Source organism: Oncorhynchus kisutch, linkage group LG7, assembly GCF_002021735.2.
Source record: "Oncorhynchus kisutch isolate 150728-3 linkage group LG7, Okis_V2, whole genome shotgun sequence".
Lineage (NCBI taxonomy): Eukaryota > Metazoa > Chordata > Actinopteri > Salmoniformes > Salmonidae > Oncorhynchus > Oncorhynchus kisutch.
The window spans coordinates 11562637-11584699 of record NC_034180.2 but is presented as its reverse complement, the minus strand read 5'-3'; the positions used below and the strand labels follow the sequence as shown (position 1 = coordinate 11584699).

At 42.9% G+C, this 22063-nt stretch overlaps 1 protein-coding gene across 1 annotated transcript in view; it reads right to left on the bottom strand.

The window, feature by feature from the left end:
* Positions 1–22063, bottom strand: part of LOC109894191 (catenin alpha-2) — a 690086-nt gene that overhangs the window by 540476 nt on the left and 127547 nt on the right. Inside the window, 1 exon segment of the mRNA XM_020487470.2 lies at positions 7127–7322. Coding sequence (XP_020343059.1) covers positions 7127–7322 — 196 coding nt within the window.

Genomic DNA, 22063 nt, shown 5'->3' with positions numbered 1-22063 from the left:
TGACCACTTTTTTATTGACCGAGTCACTGGTGCTTCCTGCTTTAGTTTTTGCTTGCTAATGTTGCATAATCTAGGTGTGATAAGCTCTTAGAGACTTACCCAGAAAAATTCACAGCAGTAATCTCTGTCAAAGATGATTCTAAAAATTATTGACTCCAGGGTGTGAATACATATGTAAATTAGATACTTCTGTATATCATTTTCAATACATTTGCAAAGATGACATAATGGGGTATTGTGTGTTGATGGGGAGAGAAAAATATCTATTTAATTAATTTTGAATTCAGGCTGTAACACAGTAAACTGTGGAATAAGTCAAGGGGTATGAATACTTTCTGAAGGCACTGTAACATTGGACCAGAGTTTTCGTTAGCCGTTAATTGCCAGCTTTTGGCCGATAAAATGTATTAAAAGCAGCTAAATAAAATCGCACAGGGCTGCACATCATACAGTATATCCGGATTTCAACGCTTCAGCATCATTCTCTCACTCCTTGCCCACTGCCTAACATGCACACTGCTGAGGAGAGAGAGTGAGAGAGGAGCCTTGGGCCACTGTTTGCGAAGATGGAGGCCTTTTTCATCATAGTAAAACGAAAGTTAAAGAGTATGCCCATAGTAAAAAGCCTACAAGGGGAATGTCCTCCACATAAACAAGTTTCAATATTGTAGTGGACAAAGATGTGAAAAATGTTGGCGCGGCCAAATGCCGTGCAACTCGCTATTCAGGTAGGACGCAATTTTGAAAAAAATAAATAGTAATAATATTTATCATAATTTATTTCATCATTGTTATTACAGTATAGCATTTTTATTATTGTTGGTGCATTTAGTGCTCAAATCTCTGACAGCTGAACCGTGAGGTTGACAATTATTATTTTAGGAAAGTAAAAATGTATAAAACAATAGGCTACAGTGTGTAATTCTACACATCAAAACACAAGGAAGAGTGGTTTTGTAATGTGTTAGGCTATAGGGCTGTTTTTAAGGACGAGTAAATGTGTCTCATTTAGACAATATCCCTTGTTTATTGATGCCGATGGCTGCGTGGGAGGACGACCTCATGGGTTACACACCCAACGCATATTTTTTAGTGCAGGGTACTGGGCGGGGGGCGGCTATTGGGGACTATTTACCAGTCTGATTGTCTGCACCAATAGAAGAGGAGGATAGCGCCAACTTCCTGAAGAAGGGCCCCCTGTCAAATGTAATGACAGTAAATAACTGAGTTATGGAAAAACCTGACAGGTATTCAAATGGAAAATGATATGTCTGCTTGGGTCCAGTGAGCCCTAAACGATGAAATTAAAGAATGCAAAAACTGTACTCTGAAGCAGATAGCCTGCTGTAAAATAGAACACGTACGCTATTCTGTACTGACATTTTATTCAGCAAGGGAATCTAGCCTAATTCATTTCCAAGTTAAAAACATATCACAAGACTGATAAGCAAGGTCTGAGTTCAAACACAACACCTTCTCCTCCACAGCTTGATAGCTACCGCGGTAAATTGCCTACGATGAATGTACAAGAAAGCGAGATTGCTAAGTGTATGCTTGAAGAGTGACGCAATTTGCCTGACTCCAGACATTGTTTGTTGGGATTGAAGAGAGGAAAAGAAGGAGGGGAATTTTCATGCAGAGAGAGAGAGAGAGAGGGAGAGAGAGGGAGAGAGAGAGAGAAAGAGACCAGAGAGAGAGAGAGAAAGAGACCAGAGAGAGAGAGAGAGAGAGAGAGAGAGAGAGAGAGAGAGAGAGAGAGAGAGAGGGAGATCCCTGCCGATGCTAGTGCTTTTTCATTGAGGGCCCCTGCTGGGACCCACCTGGGCAAGAGCCTTAGAAATACACCAGAGTCAGACTAAGCTTTCAGCCTGGCAGACTCCACAAAGCGCTGAGGGTTTTAACATGGGGCTGGGGTATGCGAGCGTGTGTGGAAGCGAGACAGTTAGAGCATGATAAAGCCAGGTTTACAGACAGACAAGGTGACTTAAGGCTCAGAGAGAGAAAATATAATTCAAAAGTAGGACACTTTTTATGTTCGAAGGAAATAAAAGCACATACATGGGAGAATATTCAAGCTGGGATACTCCCTTTAGTTCTCCAAGTTCTTCTTTTTTATTTTATTTTATTTTACCTTTATTTAACCAGGTAGGCAAGTTGAGAACAAGTTCTCATTTACAATTGCGACCTGGCCAAGATAAAGCAAAGCAGTTCGACAGATAAAACGACACAGAGTTACACATGGAGTAAAAACAAACATACAGTCAATAATGCAGTATAAACAAGTCTATATACAATGTGAGCAAATGAGGTGAGAAGGGAGGTAAAGGCAAAAAAAGGCCATGATGGCAAAGTAAATACAATATAGCAAGTAAAATACTGGAATGGTAGTTTTGCAATGGAAGAATGTGCAAAGTAGAAATAAAAAAAATAATGGGGTGCAAAGGAGCAAAATAAATAAATAAATAAAAATTAAATACAGTTGGGAAAGAGGTAGTTGTTTGGGCAAAATTTTAGGTGGGCTATGTACAGGTGCAGTAATCTGTGAGCTGCTCTGACAGTTGGTGCTTAAAGCTAGTGAGGGAGATAAGTGTTTCCAGTTTCAGAGATTTTTGTAGTTCGTTCCAGTCATTGGCAGCAGAGAACTGGAAGGAGAGGCGGCCAAAGAAAGAATTGGTCTTGGGGGTGACTAGAGAGATATACCTGCTGGAGCGTGTGCTACAGGTGGGAGATGCTATGGTGACCAGCGAGCTGAGATAAGGGGGGACTTTACCTAGCAGGGTCTTGTAGATGACATGGAGCCAGTGGGTTTGGCGACGAGTATGAAGCGAGGGCCAGCCAACGAGAGCGTACAGGTCGCAATGGTGGGTAGTATATGGGGCTTTGGTGATAAAACGGATTGCACTGTGATAGACTGCATCCAATTTGTTGAGTAGGGTATTGGAGGCTATTTTGTAAATGACATCGCCAAAGTCGAGGATTGGTAGGATGGTCAGTTTTACAAGGGTATGTTTGGCAGCATGAGTGAAGGATGCTTTGTTGCGAAATAGGAAGCCAATTCTAGATTTAACTTTGGATTGGAGATGTTTGATATGGGTCTGGAAGGAGAGTTTACAGTCTAACCAGACACCTAAGTATTTGTAGTTGTCCACGTATTCTAAGTCAGAGCCGTCCAGAGTAGTGATGTTGGACAGGCGGGTAGGTGCAGGTAGCGATCGGTTGAAGAGCATGCATTTAGTTTTACTTGTATTTAAGAGCAATTGGAGGCCACGGAAGGAGAGTTGTATGGCATTGAAGCTTGCCTGGAGGGTTGTTAACACAGTGTCCAAAGAAGGGCCGGAAGTATACAGAATGGTGTCGTCTGCGTAGAGGTGGATCAGGGACTCACCAGCAGCAAGAGCGACCTCATTGATGTATACAGAGAAGAGAGTCGGTCCAAGAATTGAACCCTGTGGCACCCCCATAGAGACTGCCAGAGGTCCGGACAGCAGACCCTCCGACTTGACACACTGAACTCTATCAGAGAAGTAGTTGGTGAACCAGGCGAGGCAATCATTTGAGAAACCAAGGCTGTCGAGTCTGCCGATGAGGATATGGTGATTGACAGAGTCGAAAGCCTTGGCCAGATCAATGAATACGGCTGCACAGTAATGTTTCTTATCGATGGCGGTTAAGATATCGTTTAGGACCTTGAGCGTGGCTGAGGTGCACCCATGACCAGCTCTGAAACCAGATTGCATAGCAGAGAAGGTATGGTGAGATTCGAAATGGTCGGTAATCTGTTTGTTGACTTGGCTTTCGAAGACCTTAGAAAGGCACGGTAGGATAGATATAGGTCTGTAGCAGTTTGGGTCAAGAGTGTCCCCCCCTTTGAAGAGGGGGATGACCGCAGCTGCTTTCCAATCTTTGGGAATCTCAGACGACACGAAAGAGAGGTTGAACAGGCTAGTAATAGGGGTGGCAACAATTTCGGCAGATAATTTTAGAAAGAAAGGGTCCAGATTGTCTAGCCCGGCTGATTTGTAGGGGTCCAGATTTTGCAGCTCTTTCAGAACATCAGCTGAATGGATTTGGGAGAAGGAGAAATGGGGAAGGCTTGGGCGAGTTGCTGTTGGGGGTGCAGTGCTGTTGTCCGGGGTAGGAGTAGCCAGGTGGAAAGCATGGCCAGCCGTAGAAAAATGCTTATTGAAATTCTCAATTATGGTGGATTTATCAGTGGTGACAGTGTTTCCTATCTTCAGTGCAGTGGGCAGCTGGGAGGAGGTGTTCTTATTCTCCATGGACTTTACAGTGTCCCAGAACTTTTTTGAGTTAGTGTTGCAGGAAGCAAATTTCTGCTTGAAAAAGCTAGCCTTGGCTTTTCTAACTGCCTGTGTATAATGATTTCTAGCTTCCCTGAACAGCTGCATATCACGGGGGCTGTTCGATGCTAATGCAGAACGCCATAGGATGTTTTTGTGTTGGTTAAGGGCAGTCAGGTCTGGGGAGAACCAAGGGCTATATCTGTTCCTGGTTCTAAATTTCTTGAATGGGGCATGTTTATTTAAGATGGTTAGGAAGGCATTTTTAAAAAATATCCAGGCATCCTCTACTGACGGGATGAGATCAATATCCTTCCAGGATACCCCGGCCAGGTCGATTAGAAAGGCCTGCTCGCAGAAGTGTTTCAGGGAGCGTTTTACAGTGATGAGTGGAGGTCGTTTGACCGCTGACCCATTACGGATGCAGGCAATGAGGCAGTGATCGCTGAGATCTTGGTTGAAGACAGCAGAGGTGTATTTAGAGGGGAAGTTGGTTAGGATGATATCTATGAGGGTGCCCGTGTTTAAGGTTTTGGGGAGGTACCTGGTAGGTTCATTGATTATTTGTGTGAGATTGAGGGCATCAAGTTTAGATTGTAGGATGGCTGGGGTGTTAAGCATGTTCCAGTTTAGGTCGCCTAGCAGCACGAACTCTGAAGATAGATGGGGGGCAATCAGTTCACATATGGTGTCCAGAGCACAGCTGGGGGCAGAGGGTGGTCTATAGCAGGCGGCAACGGTGAGAGACTTGTTTTTAGAGAGGTGGATTTTTAAAAGTAGAAGTTCAAATTGTTTGGGTACAGACCTGGATAGTAGGACAGAACTCTGCAGGCTATCTTTGCAGTAGATTGCAACACCGCCCCCTTTGGCAGTTCTATCTTGTCTGAAAATGTTGTAGTTTGGAATTAAAACTTCAGAATTTTTGGTGGTCTTCCTAAGCCAGGATTCAGACACAGCTAGAACATCCGGGTTGGCAGAGTGTGCTAAAGCAGTGAATAGAACAAACTTAGGGAGGAGGCTTCTAATGTTAACATGCATGAAACCAAGGCTATTACGGTTACAGAAGTCGTCAAAAGAGAGCGCCTGGGGAATAGGAGTGGAGCTAGGCACTGCAGGGCCTGGATTCACCTCTACATCGCCAGAGGAACATAGGAGGAGTAGAATAAGGGTACGGCTAAAAGCTATGAGAATTGGTCGTCTAGAACGTCTGGAACATAGAGTAAAAGGAGGTTTCTGGGGGCGATAAAATAGCATCAAGGTATAATGTACAGACAAATGTATGGCAGGATGTGAATACAGTGGAGGTAAACCTAGGTATTGAGTGATGAAGAGAGAGATATTGTCTCTAGAAACATCGTTGAAACCAGGAGATGTCATTGCATGTGTGGGTGGTGGAACTAATAGGTTGGATAAGGTATAGTGAGCAGGACTAGAGGCTCTACAGTGAAATAAGCCAATAAACACTAACCAGAACAGAAATGGACAAGACATATTGACATTAAGGATAGGCATGCTTAGTCGAGTGATCAAAAGGGTCCGGTGAGTGGAGAGGTTGGTTGGTGATTTAGACAGCTAGCCAGGGCATCGGTAGCAAGCTAGCATAGGATGGAGGTCTGTTAGCCACCCCTTACGTTCCGTCAGTAGATTAGTGGGGTTCCGTGTGGTAGAGGGGATTAATCCAAATCACACAACAACAACAAAAATAAAAACAATAGATATAGTTATAGAGGCCCAAGAAGAAAATATAATAATAATAATTAAAAAAATAATTTAAAAAAAATTATAATAAAAAAATTGTCCGATTGACTATTCAGATAGCAGCCGGTAAGACAGCTAACGGTTAGCAGGCCGCAGATGGGCGTTCAGGTAACGTCGCGACGGAGGAGCCGGCCGAATAACTCCTTCGGGTAGATAACGTCGGCAGTCCAGTTGTGAAGGCCCGGTGGGGCTCCGCGAAGGCAGTAAAACGGGTCCGGATAGGTGACTGCAGCCCAGGTGTGATTGATGGAACTCAGGAGTGATTGACGGAGCTTGCTAGCTCCGATGGTCACACGGATAGCAGCTAGCTAGCTGTGAGATCCGGGTATGAATGTCCAGGGACATGGAGAGAAAAATTGGTCCGGTATGTTCCGTTCCGAGCCGCGCTGCGCCGTACAGAACTGGCGATAGATTTTTGAGCTAAAGGATAGCTGATGACCACAAACCGTGGTTAGCTGAATATTAACGATTTGCCAGTAAAGGAGCTAACTAGCTTCTGAACTAGCTTCTGGATTAGCTTCTGGCTAGTTTCAGGCTAGCTTCTTGGAGTTTCTGGCTAGCTTCTTGGAGGATTACAGATCTGAGGTAAATAATACTTTTTTATAAATATACATTGGTGAGGCGGGTTGCAGGAGAGTGTTTTGAAGATGAGTTGATGGAAAATAAAAATAAAATGTATGTGAAAAAGTTGTAAATATATATATATACAGGACACGACAAGACGAGGACAAAAGACGTCTGAACTGCTATGCCACCTTGGAGACTGGTGGATCTATTATATATCCTTCTGAAACATGAATGGGAAGAGCTCCAAAGAGGGTGGAAGGATGCAGGCGCCTTTCAAGCTCCTAATACATAATGTTACAGCAGTTTCGTATGGGAACCAGAATACACACTGGGCTCTGGAGAGCTTGCTGTCACATTCCATGGACTGTATACACCAGAAGAGTACAAGTATGGTGTCCCTGTGAGTACATTGGGCTCTCTTCATCTTGCCGTCCCATTTCATGGATTCATATATCTCTAAACACAAGAGTACAACATGGTATGGTGTCACAGTGCAGACATACCTTGCTTGCGGACGTCCTCCACGGCGAGGATGAGCTCCTCCTTGAGATCGTGGCTGTTCTTGGCGATCTGCTCGCCCTTCTCCAGGAAGTTCTGCGTGGCCTGCTCCACGGACAGGGCCAGCACGTGGGCCTTCTTGGAGCGTCCCTTCTTCTTACTGCTGGGCCCTTTGTTGCTGGTGTTCACCAGGGTGGTCACCTGACAGACGGAGAGGGAGAGGTTAGGACGGGTACTGATGCTGTTATGTAGGACGAACGAAACTTGGTTCTTTATAAAAATGGCTACAACTTGGTTCTTTGTTATCAGCTACAACTCTGACCTCCTCAGGTTCGTGAGCTAGCATAACCACACATTTTATCCAAGGTACGGTGGCTCCCGTAGCCCACCTACGGTAAGTCAAAAGGAACAAAACAACAGATGCCCGAAAGGGTTGAGGGACTGACAACGGTATGGATAACTAATGCTTTGTGTTAACGTTACACAGCGCTCTTGTACAGCGGCTGCTAGTTCATTGACCTGTGGGATACGTTGCTGATTGATCCACCAATTGAAAAGCACGACACGTAATACACAGTAATCTAAGCAGACCATAAAGGAGGAGGACACATCGAAGGCTCTCCTGGAGCAAGAAACGTTGAAAGACGTCTCGTACAGTTTGAATGCATTTCATCGCCGTTCCATCCAGCTAAAACACGTTTTCATAAGCATTTCAGGAGGCACGCCGTCACAAGGCATTGACAAAGTGTGCTGGAGTGTGCCGGAAAGGTGACATGCCTTCAAAAAAACAAGAGACTCCTGTGTCTTTGAGCAGCATGAAAATTAAATGATGTTCCCCTTGTTCCCTGCTACAGTGTGTAGGGGACATTTAAGGATGCACGCAAATAATCCCAGCATGTTAGATGGGTGATAAAACAGCCCAATTGTGTAAGCGATAAAAAGGAATATCGTTAAGTAATAAAATGAGTCCCAAATGTCACCCCGTAGTTCCTATACGACTGGAACGCACTGCAAAAAAATCACTGAAGCTGGAGACTCATATCTCCCTCGCTAGCTTTAAGCACCAGCTGTCAGAGCAGCTCAGGGATCACTGCACCTGTACATAGCTCATCTGTAAATAGCCCATCTATCTGCCTACCTCATCCCCATACTGTTATTTATTTTATTTGTTTAGCTCCTTTGCACCCCAGTATCTCTACTTGCACACTCATCTTCTGCACATCTATCACTCCAGTGTTTAATTGCTAAATCGTAATTACCTCATCACTATGGCCTATTTTCTTTTGCCTTAACCTCCCTTATCCTACCTCATTTGCACACACTGTATATATACTTTTTCTATTGTATTATTGACTGTATGTTTGTTTATCCCATGTGTAACTCTGTGTTGTTGTTTTTGTTGCACTGCTTTGCTTTATCTTGGCCAGGTCACAGTTGTAAATGAGAACTTGTTCTCAACTAGCCTACCTGGTTAAATAAAGGTGAAATATATATATATATTTTAAATATCTAGTGCTCTACTTGACCTGTTTGGTAAAAACGAAAACTTATTGGACAGATTCAGGCAGTACCTCTCTGTTCTTGTGAAACTATGTAGTCAATTAGAAACACCAGACTTGGTTTTTATGGTTCCCCAACATCGTTGGTTCTCAAACTGCTACTCTACCAGTAAAGCCTGTTTGGAGTGAGACACAGAGTATTCAACAGAAAAGGCATCCTGAAGCACTAAACATGCCCAGCTAAAGCACTAGAGGGTGAGGAAGTGAGCCATTTCCTTGTAAATGTGCTGCCGTCTGGGGCCTGCTTTGCCAAAACCTGCTTGCGGGTAAATCGAGGAGCAGGGCTGCAAATCAAATTGGACCCTCAAGTTTGGCTCCAGGCAAGCATGAGGAGCGCGTACAAGCGTTCATTCGAGTCAACGCTACCACAAGTCCACTGAGAGGGGTTGTGGGGGTGTTTCTAGCTTCCGGGTTCTGCTTTTTGGTTTCGGTAATGGAGCCACGTTGCACAATTACCGCGCCGAAATGGAGGCGAAATGAGCTGAGCTTCCCACACAGGGCGAGAGACAAGCTAACAGCCATCCAAGGAAACAGCTGTTTGGTCTCCCTACGCGTCAGCTAGCTTCTCATTCGCTCTGAGAGTGTAGTGGGGCTCGCTGTGGTTAAACTGGGCCTGGCTTTGCCTCAGGACAACACTGCATATCATTTTCAGCTGCCAAATACTAGGAGTAAATTGAAACACAACAAAAAATGTTAAGAGACATGCTTTCAGGTTGGATTCATGCACCGCAAACAAACTAGGGAAACTAGGTCTCGAAACAGCCCGCATTTCAGCAATGAAGCCGCTGCTTTCAGTCTGTCATTGAAATGCTGAAGTTAGAGTCCTACAGGCCAGTTAACCTTTTACCAGTTTGATAGGATGGAACTGGAGAAATGAAACAACACTTAAATGTATGGTGTGGATGCAAGAACTGACCATCCATGAGATCAAAATGATCCCAGAATGCCCCTTTGCCCCTGAAGTTAGAAGCCTACAGGCCAGTTCACTTTTTACCCGTTTGAAGACAAAGTCTGGCAGACAAAGTAACAAGCAGGATTTATCAGCCTCTTAATAAGTCCTAAAGTGAGACATTTACTCGAAGACATTTTTATTTTTAAAGAATTAGAGTAAATTTACTCTAAACGTAATTTAGACAGTATTTGACAGTATTTGACGAGCATGAGGCTACATTTAAATCACCCAGCGCGGAGCAAAGGCAAGCCAACCCGAGCGAACCCGGGACTCTGAAGAGAGCCTCAGCCGACATGATTCATTATTGGCTCCCTGCAAATGATTCATTATTGGCTCCCTGCAAATGATTCATTATTGGCTCCCTGCAAATGATTCATTATTGGCTCCCTGCAAATGATTCATTATTGGCTCCCTGCAAATGATTCATTATTGGCTCCCTGCAAATGATTCATTATTGGCTCCCTGCAAATGATTCATGAAGCTCCATTAAAGGAGACTGGGTAAATCCGTTGCCTGTTGAGAAATGGAGTCAAAGCAGAACACAAATGGCCCTTGTGGCGACGGCCTCGGTCTCTCTCTCTCTGCCAGTGTTATTGAGGAAGGAAGTATTCAGAATGGAGTCCAGTCGGGGTAGAAGGGAGGTACAGATAGAGGGAACAGGCAAGACACTACCGTCATTCATATTTTAGAGGTGTCTGTCACTTCCTGTCAACTGGGTGGGGACACAAGCACGCAGGGGGCGCACACACGTGCACACACACACACACACACACACACACACACACACACATACACATACTTATACACACACTACCGATCATCGCATCCTATGTGGACGTTATTGTGTTTCCTATGTGTATCATCATCACTCAGCTTTATTCATTAAGGTGAGTAACTGAAAGCAAACTCTCATGTCATCTGTACTGAATGATCTGATTGCTTCTTGATCCCGTCATGGTACTTTCATTAGGCGTATTGTTATGTCCTGCTCTGTTTGTGAATACAATACAAACTGACAGCCAGATGGAGTTGGTTCATTATGTAGTAAGCAACAATATTTTTGTTTCAAGAAATGCTGCTTAGAATTGAATACTCTCTTGCTACTTACAGTATGTTTTTTTTTTTTTTTTTTTACAAATCGCTAGGATCCGTTTCTCAATTACTTAGGTCACTTTTTCAAAAGTCGTCCCACAGTGAGCACAACAGCAGTCTATGTGGGCGAAAGTGTGGATCATTTTTCATTGCTTTGGCACAAAATGCTTTCAAATTGCTACATCTTCCAAATTTCATGAATTATTTTCTCACTCAGACGCAACCACCACCAAAACTCTATGTACCTACAGGCCAATTTGCACATGTTTACATGCTCTTTTCAGAACTGTTCAACTTAAGTTCAAAACCTAACATAACACAACATTGAATAAGACAGCAATTTTCTACATTTCTACAGTAATAAAGCATTGAAATACATTACAAATCTCAAAAAATGAAAAACTATCAATACAATTAGACTGCTGATTCCCATTGTAGCTGAAACACCTACCCAGGTGTTAGTTTTTCAATTGCATTAACGTCTATACAAAAGGGGACATCTTAGGAATAATGCTATACTGTGATGTAAACATGGTCCCAGCCAGAGATAGAGAAGCGGCTGACAGAGGATAGAAGAGTGGCTGGGAGAGGGAGAGGAGTACGTACGCGTGGTGGAAGAAGACTGAGAGGAAGATCAAGAGCTGTAGTCTCAGGTGAGATTAGGGCCACTATAATTGATCGTGTAATAAATCACGAGCTATCGATGAGAGAGGCTGGTCTGAGAGTGCAGCCAAATCTACAACAGTGGCATCTATTGTGAGACATTTTTGGCAAAACAACAGGTAGGATGTGCATTCTGCAAGGGCATCTGACTGAACCGCACATTACAGAAGAAAATTGAGCAAAGCCTCCGAAACCCACTTGTGTGTAATCGTTTTTGTATTTCTGCTTAGGACCCAACGGTTACCTCCCACAGGCGGGAGAGGTACGATTTTCACTGCTGTGCAGGAAACTGCAATCGTTAAATGATCAACAGAAACAATGGCCTAAAACTTACAGAGATTCGGGACTGAGTAGTTTGCAGCCTATCCCAGGATGGTGTCACTTTTCCTCTCACTATACTCTCCATTCCCCAACCCCATAGAGGAATTGTTTTCCTCATGGAGGTGGAAGGTTTATGACCACCATCCACATGATCAAAATGTCCCTCCTGGACGTAATGAATGCTGGATGCCTGGACATATCTGCAGGAGATTGCCAGGGATGGACCAGGCGAAAATATTCTTTCCTAGGTGTATTGCCCAAGATGAAATAAGATGTGATGTGGATGAGAACCTGTGGCCAGATGCAGAAGTCAGGGTTGACTAGCGTTGCTACTGTATCTGCATCGGTAGATGGTGTATATACAAATGATTGTATTTTGGAATCACTCAATGCCAAAAAATGGCACAAAACATATTGAAGCATATTGAATCATGTCTGATTCATTCCTGTAACATATCCTGCAGTGAATTCTAAACAGTAGAGAGGTGTCATTCTTGTTTTGTAAAGACATTTTACAAAAGAAAACATTGTGTAGTGCGACCGGTTTTTTAGGTCATTGTTTTAAGATTGACAAAGTGTGCTTGTTGGATGACAACCTTTGCTAGTGTTATGGAAGAAAGAGTTGATTTGAGACATGTATGAAGTGTTTTGGTAGTTTTAGTGCGTTTCGGATGTGAAATGAACTGCCGTGCCAAGCTGAAAGTTGGTTAGGAGAACTGTGTGAAGAGTTTTGAAAAAGTGACTTAAGTATGGAGAAATGTGTCCTAGCGATTGTAAAAAACTGTAAATGTATCGTAGAGCACTGGGGAGATGTCTCAGATGACAGCAGGAGCAGTTCTACCCTGTCATTACAGACAACGGCACACACACACACTCACAAGTACACACACATACGCTCACAAAGTCGCACGCACACGCACGCACACGCACACACACACACACACACACACACACACACACACACACACACACACACACACACACACACACACACACACACACACATACACACACACCTAACAGAATGACTCAGTGTGTGACTGCAGTAGTACCCTGCCATTGTCTGTGGGGAACACGTTGCAGTGTAAATGATGAAAGGAACACGGTGAACTCCGGAGGGGGTACCGAACCAAAGAACCTAACATCAGTCAAGAACCTAATGCACACACACACACACACACAGAGAATTTACAATAACATCAATCACACACACACACACATAACCTGTATAGTCAGCCCCGGCGAGGCTCACTTAGCAAGAGAATGGCGAGCGTCAACTTGACAAATACACAGTGAAGGTTTGTGAGGGAAGCTACAGTATTTTAAGAGAGCGAGTAGCATCTTAATCTGAATGTACAGATGTAGGGTCTTATTTTGACCTGTATTGTCGCAGCAATTTAATTCTGCAGCAACAGGACTTGACCGTTTAGTCCATAAATGTTGCTTGATCGGTGGTTAGGCTAATAGCTGGTCAAAACGAGGGCGACATGAATCGTGGAACACTGTTAAGAGTTTTTTCAATCGCTAACGTGCATTGGTCAAAATTGAAGTCACATTGTCAAAACTCTCCACAGTCAGCGAAACAGAAGTGTATGTGGACCCAAACTGTGAATCGTTATTTCATTGATTTCACACAAAATGCATACAATATATTTGCAGCACGTTTCCAAAACTGTTAAAAACATATTCAAAACAGAATGATGGCAAATGTCGTGCATTTCTACAGTAACCGTATTGAAACACAACAAAATCTCAGCAGAATATTTAATAATTCCAAACACAGTTTCAGCTGAAAGCCTACCCAAGTGTCCTGTTTCCAGTCTCGTTGCCAAACAGACAAAAGAGGACGGCTTCGGAATGATTTAGTTTGGAAACATGGATCAAGGAAGGCAGGTTGGTGGGGAAAGAAGAGTGGCAGGGAGAGGGAGACAGGTTGGTGGGGGAAAGAAGAGTGGCAGGGAGAGGGAGACAGGTTGGTGGGGAAAGAAGAGTGGCAGGGAGAGGGAGACAGGTTGGTGGGGATAGAAGAGTGGCAGGGAGAGGGAGACAGGTTGGTGGGGAAAGAAGAGTGGCAGGGAGAGGGAGACAGGTTGGTGGGGATAGAAGAGTGGCAGGGAGAGGGAGACAGGTTGGTGGGGAAAGAAGAGTGGCAGGGAGAGGGAGACAGGTTGGTGGGGAAAGAAGAGTGGCAGGGAGAGGGAGACAGGTTGGTGGGGAAAGAAGAGTGGCAAGGAGAGGGAGACAGGTTGGTGGGGGAAGAAGAGTGGCAGGGAGAGGGAGACAGGTTGGTGGGGAAAGAAGAGTGGCAGGGAGAGGGAGACAGGTTTGTGGGGAAAGAAGAGTGGCAGGGAGAGGGAGACAGGTTGGTGGGGAAAGAAGAGTGGCAGGGAGAGGGAGACAGGTTGGTGGGGATAGAAGAGTGGCAGGGAGAGGGAGACAGGTTGGTGGGGAAAGAAGAGTGGCAGGGAGAGGGAGACAGGTTGGTGGGGATAGAAGAGTGGCAGGGAGAGGGAGACAGGTTGGTGGGGAAAGAAGAGTGGCAGGGAGAGGGAGACAGGTTGGTGGGGAAAGAAGAGTGGCAGGGAGAGGGAGACAGGTTGGTGGGGAAAGAAGAGTGGCAAGGAGAGGGAGACAGGTTGGTGGGGGAAGAAGAGTGGCAGGGAGAGGGAGACAGGTTGGTGGGGAAAGAAGAGTGGCAGGGAGAGGGAGACAGGTTTGTGGGGAAAGAAGAGTGGCAGGGAGAGGGAGACAGGTTGGTGGGGAAAGAAGAGTGGCAGGGAGAGGGAGACAGGTTGGTGGGGGAAAGAAGAGTGGCAGGGAGAGGGAGACAGGTTGGTGGGGGAAAGAAGAGTGGCAGGGAGAGGGAGACAGGTTGGTGGGGAAAGAAGAGTGGCAGGGAGAGGGAGACAGGTTGGTGGGGATAGAAGAGTGGCAGGGAGAGGGAGACAGGTTGGTGGGGAAAGAAGAGTGGCAGGGAGAGGGAGACAGGTTGGTGGGGATAGAAGAGTGGCAGGGAGAGGGAGACAGGTTGGTGGGGAAAGAAGAGTGGCAGGGAGAGGGAGACAGGTTGGTGGGGAAAGAAGAGTGGCAGGGAGAGGGAGACAGGTTGGTGGGGAAAGAAGAGTGGCAGGGAGAGGGAGACAGGTTGGTGGGGGAAGAAGAGTGGCAGGGAGAGGGAGACAGGTTGGTGGGGAAAGAAGAGTGGCAGGGAGAGGGAGACAGGTTGGTGGGGAAAGAAGAGTGGCAGGGAGAGGGAGACAGGTTGGTGGGGATAGAAGAGTGGCAGGGAGAGGGAGACAGGTTGGTGGGGAAAGAAGAGTGGCAGGGAGAGGGAGGTTGGCGGATTCCGACTTCCATTGTTGACATGGTCATTGTCCTTAGCGGATTCCGACTTCCATTGTTGACATGGTCATTGCCCTTAGCGGATTTCGACTTCCATTGTTGACATGGTCATTGTCCTTAGCGGATTCCGACTTCCATTGTTGACATGGTCATTGTCCTTAGCGGATTCCGACTTCCATTGTTGACATGGTCATTGTCCTTAGCGGATTCCGACTTCCATTGTTGACATGGCCATTGTCCTTAGCGGATTCCGACTTCCATTGTTGACATGGTCATTGTCCTTAGCGGATTCCGACTTCCATTGTTGACATGGTCATTGTCCTTAGCGGATTCTGACTTCCATTGTTGACATGACCATTGTCCTTAGCGGATTCCGACTTCCATTGTTGACATGGTCTTTGGCAACAATGCAATAAAACTGCGGGAATTTCGGGACAGTGCTGGCAGACAATATCACTTTTGGGAATGTGACTACGGTCAGCACAACGACAATGGCCAGAGTCCTAGAGAAACCTCAAATAAGGAGGAAGCAGTTGCACCCTTTGGGAGAAACGGTGAACGTGTAAAAGAACTCCGGTATCAATATGTCCAGGTAAGATGTCTGTTCAATAACCAAATAGGCTACAAACACAGCTAGGGATAATGTAAAGTACTGCAAAACCAGGCAAACTGCACACACATTCATCTTTGTGTATGAAGCTGAATTCAACCTGGCAAAAACACGCTGCAGGGGAAGAAATGTGATTGGACAGAGAGCAACCGTGGATGTCCCAGGCCAGAGAGGAGCTAACATCACAATGTCTGCAGCAATTTCCAATTATGGTTTGCTGCTACACAAACCACTCATTGGCCCATAAAATACAAAGGCTAATTTATTTTCCGGATGACCTGCATAATCGACTTGTGCCAGCGGAGGAGAGAGGGGCAATAAACTCCCCTACCGTCGTTGTTGTGTGGGAAATGAAACGAGGGGTTCCTGCTTCTCCTCATTCTATCAGTTTCAGTACATACCTCCACCACCCTCTCAAACATGTGTGCTAGAGTGGCATTAATGTGGCATTCCACCACTCTGCTGCAGTCACAGACTGGTTTGCTGCACATCCCAAGATGTCAGTACTATTCCTGCCTCCATACTCCCCCTTCCTAAACCCAATAGAGGAGTTTTTCTCTGCGTGGAGGTGGAAGGTTTATGACCTTACTGGATGCCATGAATGCGGGATGTGGAGACACTTCTCCTGAAGACTTCCAGGGCTGGATTAGACATTCCAGAAGATACTTTCCAAGATGCATCGCTAGAGAAGACATCAGATGTGATGTTGATGAGAGCCTGTGGCCAAATGCACCAGAGGGGGAACTAGAACCCTCACAGTACTGTACAGTATGAGTGTTATACTATACATATTGATGAGAACTAGAACCCTCACGGTACTGTACAGTATGAGTGTTATACTATACATGTTGATGAGAACTAGAACCCTCACAGTACTGTACAGTATGAGTGTTATATTATACATGTTGTTGAGAACTAGAACCCTCACAGTACTGTACAGTATGAGTGTTATACTATACATGTTGATGAGAACTAGAACCCTCACAGTACTGTACAGTATGAGTGTTATACCATACATGTTGATGAGAACTAGAACCCTCACAGTACTGGACAGTATGAGTGATTATACTATACATGTTGATGAAAACTAGAACCCTCACAGTACTGTACAGTATGAGTGTTATATTATACATGTTGATGAGAACTAGAACCCTCACAGTACTGTACAGTATGAGTGTTATACTATACATGTTGGTGAGAACTAGAACCCTCACAGTACTGTACAGTATGAGTGTTATATTATATATGTTGTTGAGAATTAGAACCCTCACAGTACTGTACAGTATGAGTGTTATACTATACATGTTGATGAGAACAAGAACCCTCACAGTACTGTACAGTATGAGTGTTATACTATATATGTTGTTGAGAATTAGAACCCTCACAGTACTGTACAGTATGAGCGTTATACTATACATGTTGATGAGAACTAGAACCCTCACAGTACTGTACAGTATGAGTGATTATATTATACATATTGATGAGAACTAGAACCCTCACAGTACTGTACAGTATGAGTGTTATATTATACATGTTGATGAGAACTAGAACCCTCACAGTACTGTACAGTATGAGTGTTATACTATATATGTTGTTGAGAACTAGAACCCTCACAGTACTGTACAGTATGAGTGTTATACTATACATGTTGATGAGAACTAGAACCCTCACAGTACTGTACAGTATGAGTGTTATACTATACATGTTGATGAGCACTAGAACCCTCACAGTACTGGACGGTATGAGTGATTATACTATACATGTTGATGAGAACTAGAACCCTCACAGTACTGTACAGTATGAGTGATTATATTATACATGTTGATGAGAACTAGAACCCTCACAGTACTGTACAGTATGAGTGTTATACTATACATGTTGATGAGAACTAGAACCCTCACAGTACTGTACAGTATGAGTGTTATACTATACATGTTGATGAGAACTAGAACCCTCACAGTACTGTACAGTATGAGCGTTATACTATACATGTTGATGAGAACTAGAACCCTCACATTACTGTACAGTATGAGTGTTATACTATATGTTGTTGAGAACTAGAACCCTCACAGTACTGTACAGTATGAGTGTTATACTATACATGTTGATGAGAACTAGAACCCTCACAGTACTGTACAGTATGAGTGTTATACTATACATGTTGATGAGAACTAGAACCCTCACAGTACTGTACAGTATGAGCGTTATAATATACATGTTGATGAGAACTAGAACCCTCACAGTACTGTACAGTATGAGTGTTATACTATATATGTTGTTGAGAATTAGAACCCTCACAGTACTGTACAGTATGAGCGTTATACTATACATGTTGATGAGAACTAGAACCCTCACAGTACTGTACAGTATGAGTGATTATACTATACATGTTGATGAGAACTAGAACCCTCACAGTACTGTACAGTATGAGTGTTATACTATACATGTTGATGAGAACTAGAACCCTCACAGTACTGTACAGTATGAGTGTTATACTATACATGTTGATGAGAACTAGAACCCTCACAGTACTGTACAGTATGAGTGTTATACTATACATGTTGATGAGAACTAGAACCCTCACAGTACTGTACAGTATGAGTGTTATACTATATATGTTGTTGAGAATTAGAACCCTCACAGTACTGTACAGTATGAGTGTTATATTATACATGTTGATGAGAACTAGAACCCTCACAGTACTGTACAGTAGGAGTGTTATATTATACATGTTGATGAGAACTAGAACCCTCACAGTACTGTACAGTATGAGCGTTATACTATACATGTTGATGAGAACTAGAACCCTCACAGTACTGTACAGTATGAGTGATTATATTATACATATTGATGAGAACTAGAACCCTCACAGTACTGTACAGTATGATTGTTATATTATACATGTTGATGAGAACTAGAACCCTCACAGTACTGTACAGTATGAGTGTTATACTATATATGTTGTTGAGAATTAGAACCCTCACAGTACTGTACAGTATGAGTGTTATATTATACATGTTGATGAGATCTAGAACCCTCACAGTACTGTACAGTAGGAGTGTTATATTATACATGTTGATGAGAACTAGAACCCTCACAGTACTGTACAGTATGAGTGTTATACTATACATGTTGGTGAGAACTAGAACCCTCACAGTACTGTACAGTATGAGTGTTATATTATACATGTTGATGAGAACTAGAACCCTCACAGTACTTTACAGTATGAGTGTTATACTATATATGTTGTTGAGAATTAGAACCCTCACAGTACTGTACAGTATGAGTGTTATACTATACATGTTGATGAGAACAAGAACCCTCACAGTACTGTACAGTATGAGTGTTATACTATATATGTTGTTGAGAATTAGAACCCTCACAGTACTGTACAGTATGAGCGTTATACTATACATGTTGATGAGAACTAGAACCCTCACAGTACTGTACAGTATGAGTGATTATATTATACATATTGATGAGAACTAGAACCCTCACAGTACTGTACAGTATGAGTGTTATATTATACATGTTGATGAGAACTAGAACCCTCACAGTACTGTACAGTATGAGTGTTATACTATATATGTTGTTGAGAATTAGAACCCTCACAGTACTGTACAGTATGAGCGTTATACTATACATGTTGATGAGAACTAGAACCCTCACAGTACTGTACAGTATGAGTGATTATACTATACATGTTGATGAGAACTAGAACCCTCACAGTACTGTACAGTATGAGTGTTATACTATACATGTTGATGAGAACTAGAACCCTCACAGTACCGTACAGTATGAGTGTTATACTATACATGTTGATGAGAACTAGAACCCTCACATTACTGTACAGTATGAGTGTTATACTATATGTTGTTGAGAACTAGAACCCTCACAGTACTGTACAGTATGAGTGTTATACTATACATGTTGATGAGAACTAGAACCCTCACAGTACTGTACAGTATGAGTGTTATACTATACATGTTGATGAGAACTAGAACCCTCACAGTACTGTACAGTATGAGTGTTATACTATATATGTTGTTGAGAATTAGAACCCTCACAGTACTGTACAGTATGAGTGTTATATTATACATGTTGATGAGAACTAGAACCCTCACAGTACTGTACAGTAGGAGTGTTATATTATATATGTTGTTGAGAATTAGAACCCTCACAGTACTGTACAGTATGAGTGTTATACTATACATGTTGATGAGAACAAGAACCCTCACAGTACTGTACAGTATGAGTGTTATACTATATATGTTGTTGAGAATTAGAACCCTCACAGTACTGTACAGTATGAGCGTTATACTATACATGTTGATGAGAACTAGAACCCTCACAGTACTGTACAGTAGGAGTGATTATATTATACATATTGATGAGAACTAGAACCCTCACAGTACTGTACAGTATGAGTGTTATATTATACATGTTGATGAGAACTAGAACCCTCACAGTACTGTACAGTATGAGTGTTATACTATATATGTTGTTGAGAACTAGAACCCTCACAGTACTGTACAGTATGAGCGTTATACTATACATGTTGATGAGAACTAGAACCCTCACAGTACTGTACAGTAGGAGTGATTATATTATACATATTGATGAGAACTAGAACCCTCACAGTACTGTACAGTATGAGTGTTATATTATACATGTTGATGAGAACTAGAACCCTCACAGTACTGTACAGTATGAGTGTTATACTATATATGTTGTTGAGAACTAGAACCCTCACAGTACTGTACAGTATGAGCGTTATACTATACATGTTGATGAGAACTAGAACCCTCACAGTACTGTACAGTATGAGTGATTATATTATACATATTGATGAGAACTAGAACCCTCACAGTACTGTACAGTATGAGTGTTATATTATACATGTTGATGAGAACTAGAACCCTCACAGTACTGTACAGTATGAGTGTTATACTATACATGTTGATGAGAACTAGAACCCTCACAGTACTGTACAGTATGAGTGTTATACTATACATGTTGATGAGAACTAGAACCCTCACATTACTGTACAGTATGAGTGTTATACTATATATGTTGTTGAGAACTAGAACCCTCACAGTACTGTACAGTATGAGTGTTATACTATACATGTTGATGAGAACTAGAACCCTCACAGTACTGTACAGTATGAGTGTTATACTGTATATGTTGTTGAGAATTAGAACCCTCACAGTACTGTACAGTATGAGCGTTATACTATACATGTTGATGAGAACTAGAACCCTCACAGTACTGTACAGTATGAGTGATTATATTATACATATTGATGAGAACTAGAACCCTCACAGTACTGTACAGTATGAGTGTTATATTATACATGTTGATGAGAACTAGAACCCTCACAGTACTGTACAGTATGAGTGTTATACTATACATGTTGATGAGAACTAGAACCCTCACAGTACTGTACAGTATGAGTGTTATACTATACATGTTGATGAGAACTAGAACCCTCACATTACTGTACAGTATGAGTGTTATACTATATATGTTGTTGAGAACTAGAACCCTCACAGTACTGTACAGTATGAGTGTTATATTATACATGTTGATGAGAACTAGAACCCTCACAGTACTGTACAGTATGAGTGTTATACTATACATGTTGATGATGTTTTTATTGATGTAATTATTATTGCAGCCCTGGAACCTTTTATTTTTCGTAAGTAAATTACTATATGCAAAAATATAGAGGCTTTTGAATTAAATTGCTGCATTTCTGATTCATTCTTGTTACATATACTTGAGTACAGTCAATAAAGTGAAAAGGTGCTATTCTTATTCTATCATGAAATACTGATTCATCACACAAATCATTCAAGCTTCAAAGAGAAAAGTTCATCACTTACGTAATTCTCCCTGTTAAGTGTTTTTTTTTAGGTCGGTGTGTTATGAGTGACAATGTACACTTTCTGAGTGAGAGCTGTTGCCAGTGTTGTGGTCGAACGAGCTTATTTTGAGACATGTATGAAGTGTTTTGGTGGTTTGAGTGAGTTTTTGGAGGTGAGATGAACTGTTTGGCCAAGATGCGTGTTGGTGATGAAGACTGGTTGACGGGTTTTGAAAAAGTGGCTTCAGTATTGACCGACGCTCGTTAGCGATTGAAGAAAACTGCAATATAACCGTGTTTTAGTGACTCGCGCAGAACCATTCTCAGGAACAAACAAGTCATCAAATTCAGATCCGACATCTGTGTGTTCCGTGCAGGGTCAGTCAGTGACTACTTGTCCACTCTATAAGGCGTCCCTCAAAGAAAAGAAGAAGACAGATAGTGATGAAGTAACACCTCTTCCTGTCACTGATCATCGTCATCTATATGAGGTTTGAAACAATATGAAGGTAAATGGTTCCATTTGCTGGAGAC